The 19,807-nt window shown below is 33.2% G+C and overlaps 1 protein-coding gene and 1 long non-coding RNA gene across 6 annotated transcripts; both read left to right on the top strand.

The window, feature by feature from the left end:
* The first annotated feature begins 5,496 nt into the window (after window positions 1–5,496).
* Window positions 5,497–6,833, top strand: LOC120086992. Of its 4 annotated transcripts, XR_005484399.1 has the most exons (3): window positions 5,504–5,955; window positions 6,052–6,117; window positions 6,770–6,832. XR_005484399.1 is itself a non-coding variant. In XM_039043835.1 (2 exons), the coding sequence occupies exons 1-2, from the start codon at window positions 5,523–5,525 to the stop codon at window positions 6,811–6,813; spliced, it is 477 nt and encodes a 158-aa protein (XP_038899763.1). In that variant the 5' UTR covers window positions 5,497–5,522; the 3' UTR covers window positions 6,814–6,833. The 4 variants fall into 4 exon arrangements, 1 of the variants encoding a protein (XP_038899763.1); XR_005484398.1 differs by having other exon boundaries at window positions 5,497–6,374; window positions 6,770–6,804; XR_005484397.1 differs by lacking the exon at window positions 6,770–6,832 and having other exon boundaries at window positions 5,497–5,955; window positions 6,052–6,583.
* A 196-nt stretch (window positions 6,834–7,029) lies between these two features.
* Window positions 7,030–9,584, top strand: LOC120070549. 2 transcript variants are annotated; one of them, XR_005479980.1, is made up of 2 exons: window positions 7,030–7,605; window positions 9,042–9,584. It is a non-coding gene; the product is annotated as an uncharacterized LOC120070549 (long non-coding RNA). The 2 variants fall into 2 exon arrangements; XR_005479981.1 differs by having other exon boundaries at window positions 9,026–9,584.
* The last annotated feature ends 10,223 nt before the right edge of the window (window positions 9,585–19,807 follow it).

Genomic DNA, 19,807 nt, shown 5'->3' with positions numbered 1-19,807 from the left:
ATAAAACTGACCATAATAAAAAAATTTAATAATAAGTTAATTATTTAATTAAAATTTGCTCACACTAGTGATTTAAATTAATTAGCTTTTTAACAAAAAAAAAAAAAGTAATGGAGAAAAACTCCCCACGGGGAATCCCTGCACCGATCCCCGTGAAGAATTTCACGGGGATGGGGAATGAAATGGGGAGTGGGGATGGGGATGGTGAATGGCATCCCCGGCCCGTCACACCCCGTGGACATCTCTATCTATTTGCCTAACTCTACTAGCTCATTTTTAACAAATAAACTTGCAGCGGAATTTAAAGAAAACAACTGGACATGTAACTCATTTTAGAAACCGGTTATACACTTTTAAATAAATTTTACAATAGTAGTCCCTTCTCAACTACAAACTTTAATCTAACAATATTCTAATCTGTGGCAGACCTCGACTTTTCGCAACTACTTGAACCCTTTTGCTACCTACAAGGAAGACATGAGAGAAAAATTGAGCCTTTAAACCCAACGAGTGGTAGCAGATTCACAAGTTTCTTTTCAACTTATTAAACATATAAAATAAGGTCACAATACGAGGTTACTATGCAAACCTCCATCTTGAACGAATTTGTTTTCAACCCCTACCCTAAACACACGGTAGATAGTTAAAACGATTACCACTTATTTCCATATGTGCACATAGATCCCTTTCTTATGAGCTCAATAAGCTAGGCCTGTTGGCCTTCTGACCATCCCATGCAAAGTTCCTCCCACAGGCTCAGGAACTAAACCTCTCGGCCCCTTGACCATCCTGTGAGATTCTATCTCGGGCTCAGGAGCTAGATTCGTTGACTCCTGACCATCCTGACCATATGTTCTCCTCATGGTTCTGACTATTCGTTTCATAATAATGCATTATAATTTAAATTATGCTAAAAGACTTAAATAAGAAACCACTCATCGTGATTTTTTGAAACATTTCTCTCTTCCCAAGTTCCCTGGTTTCTTTCTGGCTTCCTTTCGAACCTTATTTCAGATTCATTTTGAAGCTCAAATTTTTTCATTATTACAGACCTTATTTCAAGATACTTCCTTCTATAAACATGTTTATAAATGTCTTAACTTACTTACCTTAAAATTTTGCCTTCAAATTTCAACTCAAGAGTTTTGACGTCTCAAGATTTCTCTACCTGGCCAGTTGTCCTTTATTCTATGAACACCTCTGGGTTTCTTCAATTTGACAGCCTTTCACTTAGAATTTCCTTATAGAAGCCCTCATACAGAAGCTACATTCAATTTAAGAGATTTTGGCTCATGAATAACCTGATTTGCACGAGTAGTTTGGGAGAACTCCTCGTTTGAACTTGGTGTTGTAGTCTACCTGTAAAGCTTGCACCTTTTGTCTTTGATCAACGCAAGGGTTTTCACTATCAATGCAGGTTCCCTCTGAACTTGCTCTCAAATACTCGTTCTAATGCCTTTTGAAGGGAATTGTGTGTGTTAAGCTGAAGTGAAAGCCTTGAGTGCTATTTATAGGCATCCAAACTCTTCCTAGCTTGACAACTCCTACTTGTTTTGCATGTCTAAATGTCTTCTACTTAATGCTGCCAATGCCAATCCTTGCCACACTATCAACCCAAACCTTTAACCAACACAACTCCTTCAATTTTCATGTCTTCTCATGCCCACCTTAATTTGCATGAACTCCAAGACATCCCTTAATTTAGCCACATGTTCGATATCTTCTTCTCTTGATCGTTGGATTAAATTTGTATGTTTGGGTCTTGGTTCCAAAGACTGAAATTTAGTATTATGTCTGTATCTGTCTCTTATACACATCTAGATGTGTATAAGAGACAGCCGTCACACCCCGTGGACATCTCTATCTATTGCCTAACTCTACTAGCTCATTTTTAACAAATAAACTTGCAGCGGAATTTTAAGAAAACAACTGGACATGTAACTCATTTTAGAAACCGGTTATACACTTTTAAATAAATTTTACAATAGTAGTCCCTTCTCAACTACAAACTTAATCTAACAATATTCTAACTCGTGGCAGACCTCGACTTTTCGCAACTACTTGAACCCTTTTGCTACCTACAAGGAAGACATGAGAGAAAAATATGAGCCTTTAAACCCAACGAGTGGTAGCAGATTCACAAGTTTCTTTCAACTTATAAACATATAAATAAGTCACAATACGAGGTTACTATGCAAACCTCCATCTTGAACGAATTTGTTTTCAACCCTACCTAAACACACGGTAGATAGTTAAAACGATTACCACTTATTTCCATATGTGCACATAGATCCCCTTCTTATGAGCTCATAAGCTAGGCCTGTTGGCCTTCTGACCATCCCATGCAAAGTTCCTCCCACAGGCTCAGGAACTAAACCTCTCGGCCCCTTGACCATCCTGTGAGATTCTATCTCGGGCTCAGGAGCTAGATTCGTTGACTCCCTGACCATCCTGACCATATGTTCTCCTCATGGTTCTGACTATTCGTTCATAATAATAGCATATAATTTAAATTATGCTAAAAGACTTAAATAAGAAACCACTCATCGTGATTTTTTGAAACATTTCTCTCTTCCCAAGTTCCCTGGTTTCTTCTGGCTTCCTTTCGAACCTTATTTCAGATTCATTTTGAAGCTCAAATTTTTCATTATTACAGACCTTATTTCAAGATACTTCCTTCTATAAACATGTTTATAAATGTCTTAACTTACTTACCTTAAAATTTTGCCTTCAAATTTCAACTCAAGAGTTTTGAGTCTCAAGATTTCTCTACCTGGCCCAGTTGTCCTTTATTCTATGAACACCTCTGGGTTTCCTTCAATTTTGACAGCCTTTCACTTAGAATTTCCTTATAGAAGCCCTCATACAGAAGCTACATTCAATTTAAGAGATTTTGGCTCATGAATAACCTGATTTGCACGAGTAGTTTGGGAGAACTCCTCGTTTGAACTTGGTGTTGTAGTCTACCTGTAAAGCTTGCACCTTTTGTCTTTGATCAACGCAAGGGTTTTCACTATCAATGCAAGGTTCCCTCTGAACTTGCTCTCAAATACTCGTTCTAATGCCTTTTGAAGGGAATGTGTGTTGTAAGCTGAAGTGAAAGCCTTGAGTGCTATTTATAGGCATCCAAAACTCTTCCTAGCTTGACAACTCCTACTTGTTTGCATGTCTAAATGTCTTCTACTTATGCTGCCAATGCCAATCCTTGCCACATCTAACCTGAATTGTCCTCACCACCTTTAACCAACACAACTCCTTCAATTTTCATGTCTTCTCATGTGCCCACCTTAATTTGCATGAACTCCAAGACATCCCTTAATTAGCCACATGTTCGGATGAGTTAGAAGCTCCACCTTGCTCTCCAAGTTTTCCTTATCATCACATACTCCCTCATGGCCACATATCCTTTCGCACGACTTACCTTTGGCGTATGCGTCCATTAAGATCAATACATCTCCCTCATTGCATGGCACTCACATCACACACTTCATGCCTAACCAACCTTGTCCTATGCGCCCGTGAAGTCCTGAATGACCTTAAAAGAATACCATTCACTCGGCTTCTTGAAGCTCATTCTTTTCTTTCATGTTTTTTTCTTACTAGGTAGCGAATGATGAGGAGTTCCAGGGTGGTGCTAAGTTCAAGGTCTGCCACGCCACAGCAACACTTCCGGATTTAAGTTGTTGTTGTAAACGTTATACTGTTTGTAATAACATAAGTTTAGCCAAACAGTTGTTCCTTATTTACTTGACTTAAAGTTTAGTAAGATTAAAAAAGGTTTAGATGGGCAGTATGTATCACAAAGGGATGGTATCTATCATCCTCACGCCTTCTTTTGGGGTCGAATGGTGAGATCGGGAGGGGGTGTGATAGGGTCCCACCCTCAAATTGCCCAAAAAGGGACTTAGTATATGATTGGACCATAAACAATTTGTTAATTAGAGGAATCACTGGTACTTAACAAAAAAAGATAATTAAAGGGGTAAAATGGATATTATCCAAGCTATAATAACGAATAACTTGTGAAGAAAGGACTGTTGGGAATGGTGTCCTAAATCTCCTGGTAGTCTCGTAGTTTGTAAACTCTGTAAACATATTGTTGTTAATTAAATAAGTGTTATTTTATAAGCATTTACTCAATCCAATAAACTAAGATCCGAGGTTATTTTATGTAACTTAAGCATGTATGTAGAGGCGTACAAGTGGATCATGCCTTAAGTGATAACCTAAATGGTATGTAGTATATGGATAAAAGAGGGATACCTTATCTTTGTGACATTACGGATATGACCTGCTTTGTATATGTTACAAGTATTGTAAAGTGCTACAAATGATCTGATCCTAATCATTCATGTGGAGACATGCGAGCGGGGGTATCCTATACACAGAGTTTGTATAAGATCGGACCATGAAATGATTAGTCTCTTTATATAACGCCGTTGATAATAGAGACTTACATTCCACTAGGATGACCATAGGTGACATGACTTGAATCCTGAGTGAGTTGGGAATTCCTGCCTATGAGGATGGTCCTTTGATTTGTATGGGTGAGAGTGGCCAGATTGCCAACTCAACAAGCCTACCATTTTGGAGATTCGTCTGATTGGGGAGCTGGGAACATAGCTACATAAGATGGAATTCACTCCTTCCTCGAAGTAGGGATAAGTAGATAAATTGCTCCCTTAAGGTATGATTAGGGCTCGTATGCAAACAACTTAGAGCAGACAAAAGAGCTATGCCAATGTGAGACGTAAGGACCTGGAATTTGAGACTGGTGTTAAAGTGTTCTTAAAAGTGGCACCCATGAAAGGTATTCTGATGTTTGGTAGGAAAGAGAAGTTGAGTCCGAGATTCATTGGACTTTTCAAGGTCTTAGAACGAGTTGGCCCCGTAGCTTACCGTTTGGCATTGACCCTAGCATTGTCTTAAATTCATAATGTCTTCCATGTTTCGTTACCGAGGAAGTATGTGATAGACAAGTCCTATGTAGTTGACTTCAAGTCCTTGTAGTTGAATAACAACTTGAGCTACGAGGAGAAACCTATAGAGATCCTCGCCAGAGAGGTAAAGACATTGCGCCGCAGGGAAATTGCATTTGTGAAAGTCCTGTGGCAGAATCACCAGTTCAAGGAGGCTACCTAGGAGCGAGAGGATGAGATGAAGGCCTAGTATCCAGAGCTTTTTCAGGAATGAACTTTCGAGGACGAAAGTTCTTTGAGGAGGGAAGAATGTAATACTCCACATTTTTTTTTTATTTTATAATGTAATTTCGTTAATTTTTATTATTTAAAGGCATTTTTGGAATTTTGGAATTCAACTGTAATTGCGGGAATTTAATTATTGACGTTAAAATTATTCAATTTGGAAATTAATAGCAGGAATTAATTTTATTTTGGGAAGAAAAGAAATTTAATAAAATAAAGTAGAATAAGGAAAAGAATAAAATAAAAGTTTATTCTATTTCCTTTTAAGTTTTTTTTTATTATATAAAAAAAAATCCCTTTTCTTCTTTTTCCTCACGCATGCCCCCCCTCTCTGTTTTCTATTTTCCATTGCCGTTCACGTGCCCTAGCAGCCGCCTCAATTCCCGCTGTTCAGGCCAAGCCACACGCTGTCGTCAACTCCGTAAAGCCTCATTCTCGCGTCGTCAACCAAGTCAACAGTGTCCAACCGCCCGATCTGTTCGCCCAGCCCTCACGCCAACTCGCCGTCAAGTGGAGTCATCCTACCGGTTTGCTCGTGCCATATCTACTAGCCGTTCCTGGTTGACGTCGCGGTGGATTCTACTAGCCCTGAAGCCGACCGTTCGTGCCCCATATCGGGCACGCGTCTGTTCACTCCAGCAAGTCGTTCATCCAATCAGTGCCGGATCATTTCGTGCATTCCATCCACGCCCTCTGTTCACCGTTCGTTGCCACCGCCATCGTTGGGTTTTACCAAATCTGGTAGTTTTGGGTAAGATCGGTTGTGTTTCGAAGTTTCTTGTTTGCCCATTAAATTTTGGATTTTCTTTTTGGTTGATACCTACTATATTTGGAATTTAAATCCAAGATTGGAGTACTTCGAAGTGCGCAACGTGCTGTCCAGCGGATTCGAGTTCGTTCGGCAAGTAGTTTAGTAAGCATTGTGATCCTTGTTGTTGGTTGTTAGGCACCTATTGATTATTGGATTACTTGGAGTCGAAATCTTGTGAGTGTTTGTTGATCAAGTTTCATTTGGGTATGTTAATTAATGATCGTTGGATTAAATTTGTATGTTTGGGTCTTGGTTCCAAAGACTAAAATTTAGTATTATGTCTGTATTTGGGCACTTAATTCGGGATTTATTTTGTTGGAGATCATTAGCTTGGATTAATATCTGAATTTGACTTTGAGGTAAGTAATCTTACTATTGGAACTGCCCACGAGTCAAACACTAGATATATGCTAGCATAATAGATGAATATTAGAACAGAACGATAGAGGTTGTGTTTCCTTCGAGATACACCAGGGGTTGTGTTTCCTTCGGGATACACCAGGGGGTTGTGTTTCCTTCGAGATTCACCAGGGGTTGTGTTTCCTTCGGGATTCACCAGAGGTATTGGGCATACTTAACTACAGTATGATAAAAACCAGTTTTTCATGTATATATGTGTCCCATGAGGACTAGGGCAGTTTTTATGTTTCGTTAGAGGTAGGCATCTAGAGGACATATATGTCTAGCCCGACCCCAGTAGTGGGGTTACTTACTGAGTATTTTATACTCATCCTTTCTCATGTTGTTGTTTCAGGTAAAGGTAGAGATGCACTGGCGATTGACAAGCGGAATTCGTGATCGAGCCACTGGAACCAGTTTTATGCTCCGCTCATGATATTTAGATTTCTTTTCATGTTTTTTTTCAACTTTCAGTTTTGCTGTTTGAAACTTACTATTAAGAATTGTTTTCATACTTATTATTATCATTTATGATTTATGGGTACCCCATTATTTGTTTTTAATATTTGAATTTAATGAAGAACTTTTGAACTTATCTTATTTATTTAGCATTTATTTCACCATAAAATGGTGTCGTTTTAAGTTCCATGCATGCATGTATTTAGTAACAGTCTAACTTAAGTCCTAAGGGGTTGGGTCGTTACAGTGAGATAAAAAGGATTTTTTTTTTTCCAAATCATGCAGTGCAAATTTATTCGAATCAATCTCACAAAAATCACTATCGAGTAAAAATTAGTTTTACTAAACGATAACTTTAGAGTCTAAACTATCAAGTATCGAGTTTACTATATGATAGTTACTCGTTGCTACACTTTCAAGTATCAAGTCTATGCGATAGACTTCTTCTTCTACACGATCGTTTGATCGCATACTCGATCGTTTACCTCCTCCATTCCTCTATCCAAAATCAAACAAAGCCTATAACTCCTGGATTCTCACACTGATAATACCAAGGCAACTTTATTGTGGTGTCGAGTTCTGTTCGAGAATCGAGGATCGAGTTATACTCGCTGGTGATCGAGGATCTTCTAGTTGCTCCTTTAGGTCGAGTTCTGATCGTTGCGCTCGAGTTCTTCTTTGCACGCATTGGAAACTGATCGAGGTAAATACGTGAAGAAAAGTTCTTCAAAGGTATTATACTCGATCCCTTTGTATTTACTTAAGAAGCATGCTATAATTTATTTTCTATGCATAATTGTTTTTGTATGACTGTAAATGTATGTGTTCTTTCTCAATGGAGTTTGGAACGATCCGCTTTCGCTCACTGGTTCTCTAGATTTAGAGTTCTTTCATTGACTTCCTTATATTGATTATATCCATGAGCACAACTTGTCCCATAGTGCATAAAAGTTCAATTAAGGGTCTATAATGTTTCCCCTGTAGTTAATGAATGAAGATTAATTTAAGTAAAAATTTTAATTAATTAATCATGAATTATTGGAGCTTATAAAATGTAGGTTCATAAGGTCCCCTTGCTAGCCCACAACGGACCAACAAGGATCAAATATGATTGAAATAAAATTTGAAGTTTCCAAGCTTTTAGAGGAAACATATTAATTGTATTGGATGCAATTAATACATGATTTATATAAAGTTTGTTTGAATAAGATTCAAACTATAATTACATAATAAGGAGAATTAATTTATTTATGATTTTTAGGCCATTTTTTAAAATCTTATTTCATTTATATAATGCATTTTCTGGTTCTCTATCCATTTATCTTAACTCTTACTTACTTAAAATTGCATTACGAGGGCATAGGTTTGTTGTCACACTGAAAAGCTCCATTAATTAGAAAATGTTTTGCATAATAGATGGTAATATGACACTGAGAGGAATTGTGTGAAATATTTGCCTGCTAAAAAAAGAAGGGAAAAAGAAAGAGTCAGCTGATAAGAAAAAAATTTCTCTCAAAATAAAAAAAGTATCAAAAAGAGAAAAATAATAGTAATAAATTTGTAATTTGCATGCATCACTAAGGTAAAAAGAGCTGCATTTTGCAGTGATCAGTTAGGACACTCGCGAGAAAAGTGTGGGTATGGTTCCCTGTAGTGGAAATGTGAAATCTAGTGCCCTTAGGTAAAAGAAATGCAAGTTTAGGGACCTTAAAATTTTATTTCAGTTGCACCTCAGATGATGTATTACTGTCTCATATGCTTTGATATTTGATGGTTGGTGCTCGACTCAGAATAGGGGGAAAACAAATTGAGGCATCATAAGTCTATTTTGGGCTCGCTTGTGCTTGACATAAATAGCCTATAATTTATTCAGCATGAGAAGAATTAAAATGAAATTCCAATTTTTTCTTGAGTTGATTAAATGCTTTTGGATAGCTTAATTGATTATGAGCATGATTTTGGTTGATTGTTAAGGCTAGAGTAGGAAACATGGTAACTTATTAAGCTAATCTTTGTGTGAATGCCTGTTCTACCTCGCTCGAGGACGATCAAGAATCAAGTTGGGGTGATTTGATAGCATAAAAATGTGTTATCTTCCTCTACTTAATTTGAGGTTGTTGATCAATTTAGTGTACTTTCGATGATTTTATAGTTCTCGGGTGTTTCAGAGATAGAACGAGGTGTTCAGAGTGAAATGGTGCTAAAACAGACCAAATTAGAGTTTAAATGCATCAAGGGAGAAAGAAGGTTGAGAAATTACAAAATTGCCTTTAGGGAAGAGCATATGCGCTCAAAGGTAGAAGTCTTCAATTCTGGGACAATGGGAAAGCGTAACGTTTCAAACTTTTGTAGAGTGCGCCTAATCAATATGCGCAGCACTGTGCTTCATCAAGGGGGCCTTCCAGCCTCATGCGCTACGACACTTTGTGCAGTATTATAAAAGGATATTTTGCCTGATTTTTCATTTTATCACACTTTTTTTTTTCATTTTTGCTCCTGTTTTCTTCTCCTCTCCATTATAAACACTTAGTCTTTTCCATTTTAGTCATTTTGGAGCTTAATCTTTTGTATTTTGAGGATGATTAGAGCTAAAGGTAACTCTTCTAGCTTGGGTTTGATAGTTTTTCCTTTTCTTAGACTAATTGTGAGACTTGTTCTCCATTATACATTGTTTAAACTCTTGTTTAAGGATTTCTACTCTGAATTCTCTACTATGGATTGTGTTTCCATTTATTTGATTGACAACCAATACTTGTTTATGTGATTTTATGCTTAGGTTTAAGGCAATGAACCATTAGGAAGTAAAAAGATTAGATTAACTTGCTTAATGTGAGTTGACCACTATAAGTAATGCTTTAATCAATCTTGAGGTAGAAATCATATTAAATGAGTTAATTAGACTGTGGAAATTCATTTGTTCATTCTAACATATCCCTAAAGCTTAATACGATTAGTTAAGGTGCTTAGAACATATTTGTTTTCTATGCAACTTGATTACTTAGGTAATTAGGATGGTTAATTAAGATTCTAATTAATTTGGCTAGGCTTAAGTAAAGAATGTTTGGTCTAGAGTTCAATGATCAATTAATCTAATCGGGGAAACATAACATCAAATTTGAGCTAGATCTTTTCACTATTAAATTCCACAAAACTCTCTCTCTCTCTCTTATTCTCTTATTCTCATTTAAATTTCATGCAAATTTATTTTAAATTGGAACAATTCCAATCAACAACCCTCCCTCCCCAATTCGGTTACTATACTATAAGCTTTTCAATTAAGGAATCATTGTGGTCCCTTGTTGTTCGACTCCATACTTCACTTAACTGCCTATTTTAGAGTAATGCATGGGATATTATTTGATTTGGGTTGGAATATGTTTATGACACCCTTTTGCTCAATCACGAAGCAAAATTAGGGTTTTCTCAAACCCTAAATCATGACCTAGTGTTTCGTTTTTATTTTATTTTCTAGGAATGCTTAAAGTCGATGAACTTTGCTATTTTAATTTAATTATGCATGAGATGTATGACTTAAGTTATATTTGGATGTTGTATAAGTATGCCATTTAGATTAAAATCCAACCAAAGGTTAAGCATACCATGCATTATTTAAATATAAGTATTATATTTAATGCATATCAAGATTCTCATTATTTAAATATAAATATTATATTTAATAGATGCATTTAAAGATTTTGCTTTAATTAAAATATATTTGATATATTAGATGATTAATTAAAGAATTTAGTAAGATTGCATGCTTAAATAAAGATTTAACTAATTAATTTTAGTTTACACTTATATTTTTCTAATGAGATTAGAAAGATTGTATCTTGCCTAACACGATTAGATTCTTGCTTGGATAAAGATAAAATTAATTTTAATTTATCTTTATAATTTTCTAATGAGATTAGAAATATTGTATTCTTGCCTAATAGAATTACAATCTTACTTAGATAAAGACACAATTAATTTAATTTTAGTTTATCTTTATAGATTTATAATGAGATTAGAAAGATTGCATGTTTGCCTAATGAGATTAGGACCTCACTTGATAAAGATAAAATTGATTCAAATTTTAAATAGTTTAAAATATTCATTTTTCTTTATTAAAATTTCTAATGAGATTAGAATAAAGTTAATTGAAAGCTTATGTAATGAGATTAGATTAAAATAATTTTTTATTTAATTTTAAATGGTTTAAAATGGGCAAATAAAAAGATTTAAAAAATAAAAGGTTGCCTATAAGAAAGCTCTATTTAAGGAAGATTTTGTCTAAGGATGGGGTATTTAAGCTGACCGCCTAGAAAACACCACTACCTGGGAGTTGAATTAGTCAAACTTTTATTATAACATAATGGGATTAGTTTATTAAAGGGTTTAATAAACTTGTGAAATCTCACATTAGGTAAACTATCCAAACATAAAAGTTATGTTTGGGCAAACAAAAGTAAAACTTAGATAAATGATTTAGTTCAAGTTTGTTTAAGGAATTAAGCCCTTAATATCAAAATACTTAGTGAAAGAATAGATGTATATGATATGTCGTTTCTCTTACATTCTCTTGGAAAATTCACATCGTGAGATTCATGGTTGGCCTCGTGGCGACTTTTGCTTCCATCCCCCTAAAGAAGGTGTTTACATAGGTCAAGAATAGGGTGAATTAGAGAGTTTTTATAGTAAGTGGGAGAATGACATGTATCAACATATCTTGCGGTCTTCATCATTGATTTACAATGTGAGATTAATGCTTGGCCTCGTGGCGGCTTTTGCTTCCACCCCCCTTATGAAGGTGTTTGCATTAGTCAATATCAAGGTAAACTCAAAAAATGGACAGGATTGTAGTTTTTCTGTTTCCAATATTGACCTTCCCTTTGACAAGCTTGTTGGGGAAGAGCTATAAGATAAAAAATTATGTATTACACTTACAATGACACATTAAGATGGTTAACGTTGTTATGACCAAAAAATAATAACTAAATATTATAAGAATAAGAGCTATTTTGGTATAATGTTTGGTTGAGAATATCGTAACCCAATGAAAAACACTTGACCTACCCTTCAGTAGTAGTTGTTCAAATCACTAGAGAACCATAGCAATAGAAATGATTTATAGGGTTCATTTTTTCCAATTGTTTGATTTCTATGCTGAACATAAAATGGATATTTGATTGCATGTTGTTAACTAATGTATTTTATATATTTTAATGTTATGTCATTTTCTCTCATGATTTTAATTTTGAATTACGGATATAAGTCAAATTTGAGACAATGTATTTATTAAAAAATTATATTGACACTATATTAATGGCAATGTAATTTGGGAAGTTGTCTTTAATTGAGAAATGTTCTCAAAGTTATGTTGCCAATTTCATGAATTGTTAATAAATCATGTGATTAATGAATCAAAATTGGAGAGAGAGAGCTTATTGATGTCTAGCATAGAAGGTAAAAGACCAAACAACAGCTTATTGATGTTGAAGTTAATGTAAGCTTTATTTAGATATTTATCCAAATGATCTCAAAATTATGTAATGTGATAATCCAAGAAAATAAACCATGTGACTAGAACTATATTTGAAAATTGTTTCCAAATTAGCTTGGGAAGTTACACTATAAGGAATTTTTTGAAATACCTCAAGGAGAAGAAAAATAAGAATTAAAGTAAATTTTATTTATTGGATTCTTGGTGGAGAATAAAGATTCATACCTAGATAGTTGAATAAGGATTCTCTAACAAATTTTCCTTCATTGTAATTAGATTGTAATTTTTGAAGAATACTTAATGATGTAGAATTGTTTATACATGTTGGCACCAGGAAGCGCATCTCAATTAGTGTAGTGGGAGATGTAAGATGTCACAATTGTTACTATGCTGAAAATGATGCTTTTATCATCTAATTTCTCAAAACTTTATTATTAACTAATTCATAAGATATGGATGTGTCACACCCCCTCCTAGAATACCTTTTTAACCTTAAACGAGGTGTGAAGATAGTAAATATACTAGCCCTTTTGTGATACATATTGTCCACCTGAATCCATTCTACTTGGCAACTCATTACAACTATTTTAATAGCAACATGATTTAAATTGTTAACCACTTAAACAACCAACTCTAAACTTCCATAGGCCTATACTAAGCTAGCCTATCCATACATAAATCTAAGATACTAAAACCATATGAGAAGACCAATGCAGTGGTAGATTTCGATTTCAAATGACACCCAGAACTCTTTAGTTACCTGAAGGAGGGTGGGGAATAAAAAAAAAAGAATGAGTTGGAAAGTACAGTGAGTGATACTTTAATACGAATATAGGTTTCCTGTAAAAAAAAAAAAAACATTTACAAAATCCTTCAAATTAATCCCAAACTATTGACAAGGTATTTAAACACCCAGTAAAATTTCAAAACATACTCATCAACAAAGAAACCTTTAAAACATATTAAAATAGTGGAATGACAAGATCATAGTTTCCTCAAATATATCCAAAATTGAAAAGTACATAGATCACATCCAAATTCCATAATACCACACCAACCCATATAAACATGCATATATACTTCAGAAAGCCACACCAAACCCTATACCCATTATCTTGTTGGTATTGATATACTTAGCGTTAAGATATCCCATCTTATGTGCACATGTCAACATTTTCCATCAGACGTACATGAGGCACGCTGACATTTTCGGGGTACAAAATCCAGTAGCTTGAAATCCATTTCCAAATAACCACAATATTTAGAAGAAAACAATTCAGTTACGAACGAATTTGACACAAGATTCAGAAGAAAACAATTCTTGAAGGGTTGACCCAATGGTAATTTGACCCAACTGTAGTTATGAGTGATTCATAAAGGGTTGACTTACTGTTGATTGGTTATATCCATGAACATAGAAATATATCTATAGTGCGAAGAGTGCAATTGTTGATCTTTAGTGGAATAATCGACAGTTAATGAATGTTTATTAATTTAATTAAAGAGTTTAATTAATTAATCCTGTATCGTTGGAGCTTCTAATCTGTAGGTCCATAAGGTCCCCTTGCTAACTCATTAAGGATAAGACAAGGAATAAGTACTTTGGATTAATTTGAATTGTTCAAATTATGTAAGGGAATTACAGGTATTTATTATATCAATATGATTAATATAATGTATAAAGTATAATGTATAGTGATACACAATAGTATTTAGTTAATTATAAATATGAGTTATAATTAAAACTATATAGTATGTGAGAGATAAATATTTCAATAAGATTCATATATTAATTATATGAATGAGATTCATATAAATACTATAGGTTAAAATTTAATATGAATAAGATTCATATTAAAACTATAGGTTATAAGAAAGATTTGTATTTTAATGTGATAAAAATGTATATTATATGATTGATGAAATAAGAGTTAGTTAATTAATCCTTTTAGTTATATTTTATTAATATAATATAATTAATCTTAACTCCCTATCGTAGTGGAGTTATTTTCACGATGGGTGGAGAGTTATTGTAACTCCTCTTCTCATTCTTCTTTATGTGTGTATTCAAAAAACAGAAGAGAGGTTGGTTGTTTGTGTAGGAAAAAAAAAATCTCTTTCAAGAAAAGAAGATTCTATAAAAGTTTTATCTACTTTTCCCTTCTCTTTTTCATTCCTTGCTAAAGAATAGCAAGCTCACTGAGTGCTAGTGTCCAAGGAACGATTCTTACGTTCATGGTATTTTGGTTGAGACTCTTGTTGTTCGTGTAGAGAAGTTTCATTGTTCGTGATCCATAAAGAGGAAAAACGTGAAGAACTCCCCACCCATCGTGAAAATAACTCCCCTGCCTTTGAAACTAACGCATATGGACATACAATAATATTTATTTATGAAATTCCTTAAATAATTGAAGGTACTAGAATCATATAATTCAAATATTAGAGAATCATATATATATTACAAAGATTCTTATATTGATTAAAACATTCCAAATGAATGTGATATAATCATCTTATTAAATATGTGTTGAAAGAAGAGTATAAAAATTATCCTATTTGTCCATATATTTTTATAAAGAATCACAACCAATATTTTCAATATATTATTTATGTATATAATTTGTAATAGAAACTCCTTAAATAGATTTCAAAGACAATAGATTTTTTTAAGAAACAAATCAAGATAATAGTTTCCAAAAACAAAGTTTTGCCTTAGTTTGCAACTTAGCATAAAATAGATGAAATTATGTCAATCAATATATACATTAAATATTTTACAAATACTATGTATGTAACAACCCAACTCTTTAAGACTACTAACAAGGTCATTACCTTATTCATGCATAACTTTGAAAGCAAACTCTTTTCAACTTAAGCAAAAGAATCAAACCCTTTTATAAAATGTATGACTTTAATAAAATAAAAGTTCAAATAGCATAAAACCTTAGTTCGGGGTACCCCTAAAAGAACATAAAGCAAAACTAAAAAATTTTCATAAAGTGTTCAACAGTGCAAACATTATAACACTAGGTTCAAACATCAAGATTAGCATTTCAAACATAAAATCATGAAAACATGACAGAAGCATCTAATTAGTCCTAATGGTATGATACGATTAAGGATGAAGGAACTATTGAAGGTCCTTAAGCGGAACAACGGGATCAGACCTAAACCCAAAATTTACAGAATGTTAAAATTTACAGCAACAAACAGAAATTATGCATTTATAAAGAAAAAAAAAACAACATGATTAAGAAAAATAAGAAGAGAAAAGGGAAGAGCGGACTTACCCTTGAAGATCGAGTTCTTCACGTTTCCTCTTCTAAAAAAATCACGAACTTGAAAATAGTAAAATTTACAAATAGCCACCACCAAAATGGTTTCCTCTATATTCTCTGGGATGAGAATTTAGGAGTTGTGGGGGCTCTAATTATTTTGGATGAGGGAGATCGAGAGATTGAGAGAAGAGAAAAGAAGGGTGATTGGGACGGATCTTAAGAATTTTTACAGAACCGTTCTGTAAAACCACTCGAGGAAGAAAAACCTAAATATCTATGCTACTCCTCTTCCCGCTAACGAAGTGGAGAGAAAGAAAGGGAAGAAGTTACAACTCCCTCCCATAATTATTTTCAAATAAATTAAAATAAATTAAGTAAAATAATTAATTTATTTTAATAAAATATTTAATATATATTTATATATAACATAATATAATATAACGTATATATATATATATATTAAACTATATGTTATATTAAATATAACTTATGACCTATAGTTTATATTGTATCAAATATAATATAATCTATTGTTTCTATTATCTCATCAATGACATTTAATATAAATCCCATTTATAATAAATTAGATGAATGCAATTTCATATAATTAATATTTGAATCATATTCAAATATTTATTTTCTCTCAAATATACTTAAAATCATATCATATATAATTAAAATTAAATTAATTATATCATATATAATTAATTCCCTCAATTAATTTGAACAATTTAAATTAATCCAAAAATTATTCTCATTTATTCTCATTGAGCTACTGAGGGGACCTCATGGATTTGTAGCTTAAAGCTCCAACGGTATGCGAATAATTAACTAAACTATTTAATTAAATTATTCACTATCCGTACTACAAATATATTTCTGTGTCCATTGGATATAACCAGTCAACAGTTCGATGGCCTTTCACAAATTGCTCGTAAGTACAGCTGGACCAAAATTATCATTTTGCCCCTGTAGTTACATCTATCTCCTTAAGTACCACTGATTCTTCTAATGAACAATAAACCATAGTCCAACTATGATCAAACCTTTCTCAGGCAAGGAGAGGGTGTGGCGCTACATTGTTCAAGCCCCAGAATCAACCGAGCAATTTATCTACTTACCTCGATGTTGGGGAAGGAGTGAATTTCTTCTTGTGTAGCGGTGTTCCCAGCTTCCCATTCAGACGAATCCCCAAAATGGTAGGCTTATTGAATCAATGATTTGGCAACTCTCACCTATACAAGTCAAAAGACCACCCTCATAGGCAGGAGTTCACAACTCAGTCTTTATTATGAATGACATTATATAATGAGACTAAATATTTTATGATCCCTTCTTATACAAACTTCTTTGTATATAATATCCTTGCTCACATGTTCATATGAATGATCATGATCAGATCATTTATAGCACTTTACAACAATTGTAACATCTAAAAAGCGGGTCATACTCGTAATGTCACCTATATACTACATACCTTTTAGATTATCACATAAATATGATCCACCCATATGTCTCCACATATATGTTTAAGTTACAAAGATAATCTTGGATGTTAGTTTATTGGTTTGTGGTTAATGCAACTAAAATATCACATATTTTATAGACAATGAATAAAATATCAAATATTTTATTAAATACATAAGGAGTTTATTCAACAATATTACAAATTATAGGATCCTACGAGATTTAGAGCATCAATCTCAACACAAAAGAAGAGAGGGAGATTCACGATGCAATGAGCAGCCTACTGACCGCGAATCGTGGCGAGCAATGACGTTTGGGTGGTGCTTGGAGTGGGCTGGAGTGTGGTGTCGTGAAAGAAAAAGAAGCTGGCGGTGGGCATCTAAGGCTTGGGTCACAACGTGTAACTAGGGAGAGAGACAGATCTGGGGGGAGGGGTTCCGTGCGTAACAGTGTGAGAGGATTTTTTTTTTAATTACTTTCTCTTTTTTTTTTTTTTTTTTTTTTAATTTTATTCGCTCTTAACTTAACCCTAACAAAATATAATATAATAATAATAATAATAATAATAAAATCCCTTTCCTTTTCCATCTCAAATTCCAAATATCCTTTCAAATTTTAAATTCCAATCCTTTTGAGAAAAAAAAAATTTAAATCAATTCTTTTATAAAATTGATTTAATTTAATTATCTTCTCCAAATCCATTAAATTCAATATTCTTTAAAATGAAACATCCTCCATTTATTCCAAAAAAAAAAAAAAAAAAAAACCCTCCAATATCTTCAGATTTGAATTCAATTTCACAAATTGTATTAAAAATTGAATTAAATCCTAATTCTCTTTAAATTAAATTTCAATTTCCAAACCTTCATCGAAGCAAATTTTAAAATCGAATCATCATTGCACAATAACTCAATTTAATCTCAAAATTCAAAATAACCGTCAAATATTTGAAGATAATGAAATTTAAATGATCTAAAAATTTGGGATGTCACATTTCACCCGCAATTTCATATATTATGTTTAAGGTAAAATGGATTAGGAATATCCATTTTATATATCTACTCCAATATCTTTCTTTTTGAGGAATAACATATTTATACAACAAAGTTACTAAAAAATACTCGAAAAGAAGATATTAAAGTAGACTTAAACATATATTATGTTTTATTTGATAATTATTTTACATGAATTTATTTAGAAAATTTACAATGGATAGCAAATTAAAAATATATAATTGTAGGCGTCACTAATATATGAAAAATTGCATATATGAAAAATTTCTTAAATTTGAATTTTTGTTTATTTCGTATTTTAATTTTTCCCTTTTAACATATTAAAGTTTTTGTTATATCAGTCAACTAGTATACTAGATTTAAAGTATATCGATAGTGTATTTTTTACATTGATTTGTATATATTTTTTCTTTTCTATTTGCACAAATATGAGTTATCACTCATTTCAAATTTTGGAGTTGCTACATTTTTTAAAATATTTTTTTTGTTTTTCCCTTTTAAATGTTTTCCTTTTTGCAGTCATACAACTCGTAGAATTGTTTGTTTAGAATCAAAGCTTAATTTATAATCATTTCCAAACTAGTTTTGCAATTAAACATGAACAACTATATGTTATCAAGAGATAGTATATTGCCTAATTTATGTAATATATCACTTATATACTAGGGATAAATTATTTTAGCTATATTAGTTAATTGATATACTTAAATAGAGTATATACCTTTGATATAGTACAATAATCTGTAATCGTTGCTGTTGTAGACCATCTTAGTTTATTTATCTATCACTACAAATTTCTTCTACAGAGAGAAAGAGATGATTTATTGGGAATGTGCAAGAAATTTGTTGTTAAAGTTTTGGATGCTTCGAGAGGCATACACTGTCACACCCCACCCCGAGCCCGCCTCTAAAACCCGAGAGGAGGCGTGAGGACGGCAGATACCACCATTTTGTGATACCTACTGCCCATCTCTACCTTACTACACGCAGTAAACTTTAAGTCAAGGAGATAACAACAACTGATTTAATTAGGCCCATTTTATTACAACAATATAATGGTTATACAACTCCAAGACTTAACTACAAAGTTTACAACATCAACTCTTAAACCTCGGAAGTGTAACTGTGGTTGTGGCAGGCCTTGACCTTAGCAGCACCCTGGAACTTCTCACCTTTCGCTACCTGGGAAGAAAAACATGAAAGAAAAAGGATGAGCTTCACAAAGCTCAGTGAGTGGTAAGCAACTTCTAGAGTCTATTTCAACTCATAATAACAAGCATATCATATATAAAAGGTTAACACACAAACCTCAGCCTTGAATGAGTCTGATCTCTATCTACACACACGATAGATAGTCAACTGTTACTAATCATAAACGCTTACTCTTTTGCATTCCCCTTTGTTCTCTACGTAAACATAGCTCCTCGCTTATGGACCCAGAAGCAAGACCTGTTGGCCTATTGGATTTTTGGCCCTTAATCTCAAATTAATTCATTTTAATTAATTAATTAATCAATGTTTTGATGATAACAAACTCAATTTTTAATTAATGAAAATTTTAGTATTTTAATATGTCCATAGCGTAGAGCTCGGAACAACGATTCCAACACCTCTTGAATCACTCAAATCGGAGCTAAAACGAAGACGATATGACCGAAACAAGTTTATAGAGAAAATACCATGGTGGATGA

This window comes from Benincasa hispida, chromosome 1 (assembly GCF_009727055.1).
Source record: "Benincasa hispida cultivar B227 chromosome 1, ASM972705v1, whole genome shotgun sequence".
NCBI lineage: Eukaryota > Viridiplantae > Streptophyta > Magnoliopsida > Cucurbitales > Cucurbitaceae > Benincasa > Benincasa hispida.
The sequence above is the reverse complement of the archived record's forward strand: the minus strand, read 5'-3'. Positions and strand labels throughout refer to the sequence as shown.

Bases quoted from the DNA above. Each gene is read 5' to 3' on its own strand.
- LOC120086992 (XM_039043835.1), top strand. From the start codon at position 5,523: ATGCCCCCCCTCTCTGTTTTCTATTTTCCATTGCCGTTCACGTGCCCT. The intron at 5,956-6,769 runs GTAAGATCGGTT...TTGTTGTTTCAG, and splicing joins ACCAAATCTGGTAGTTTTGG to GTAAAGGTAGAGATGCACTG.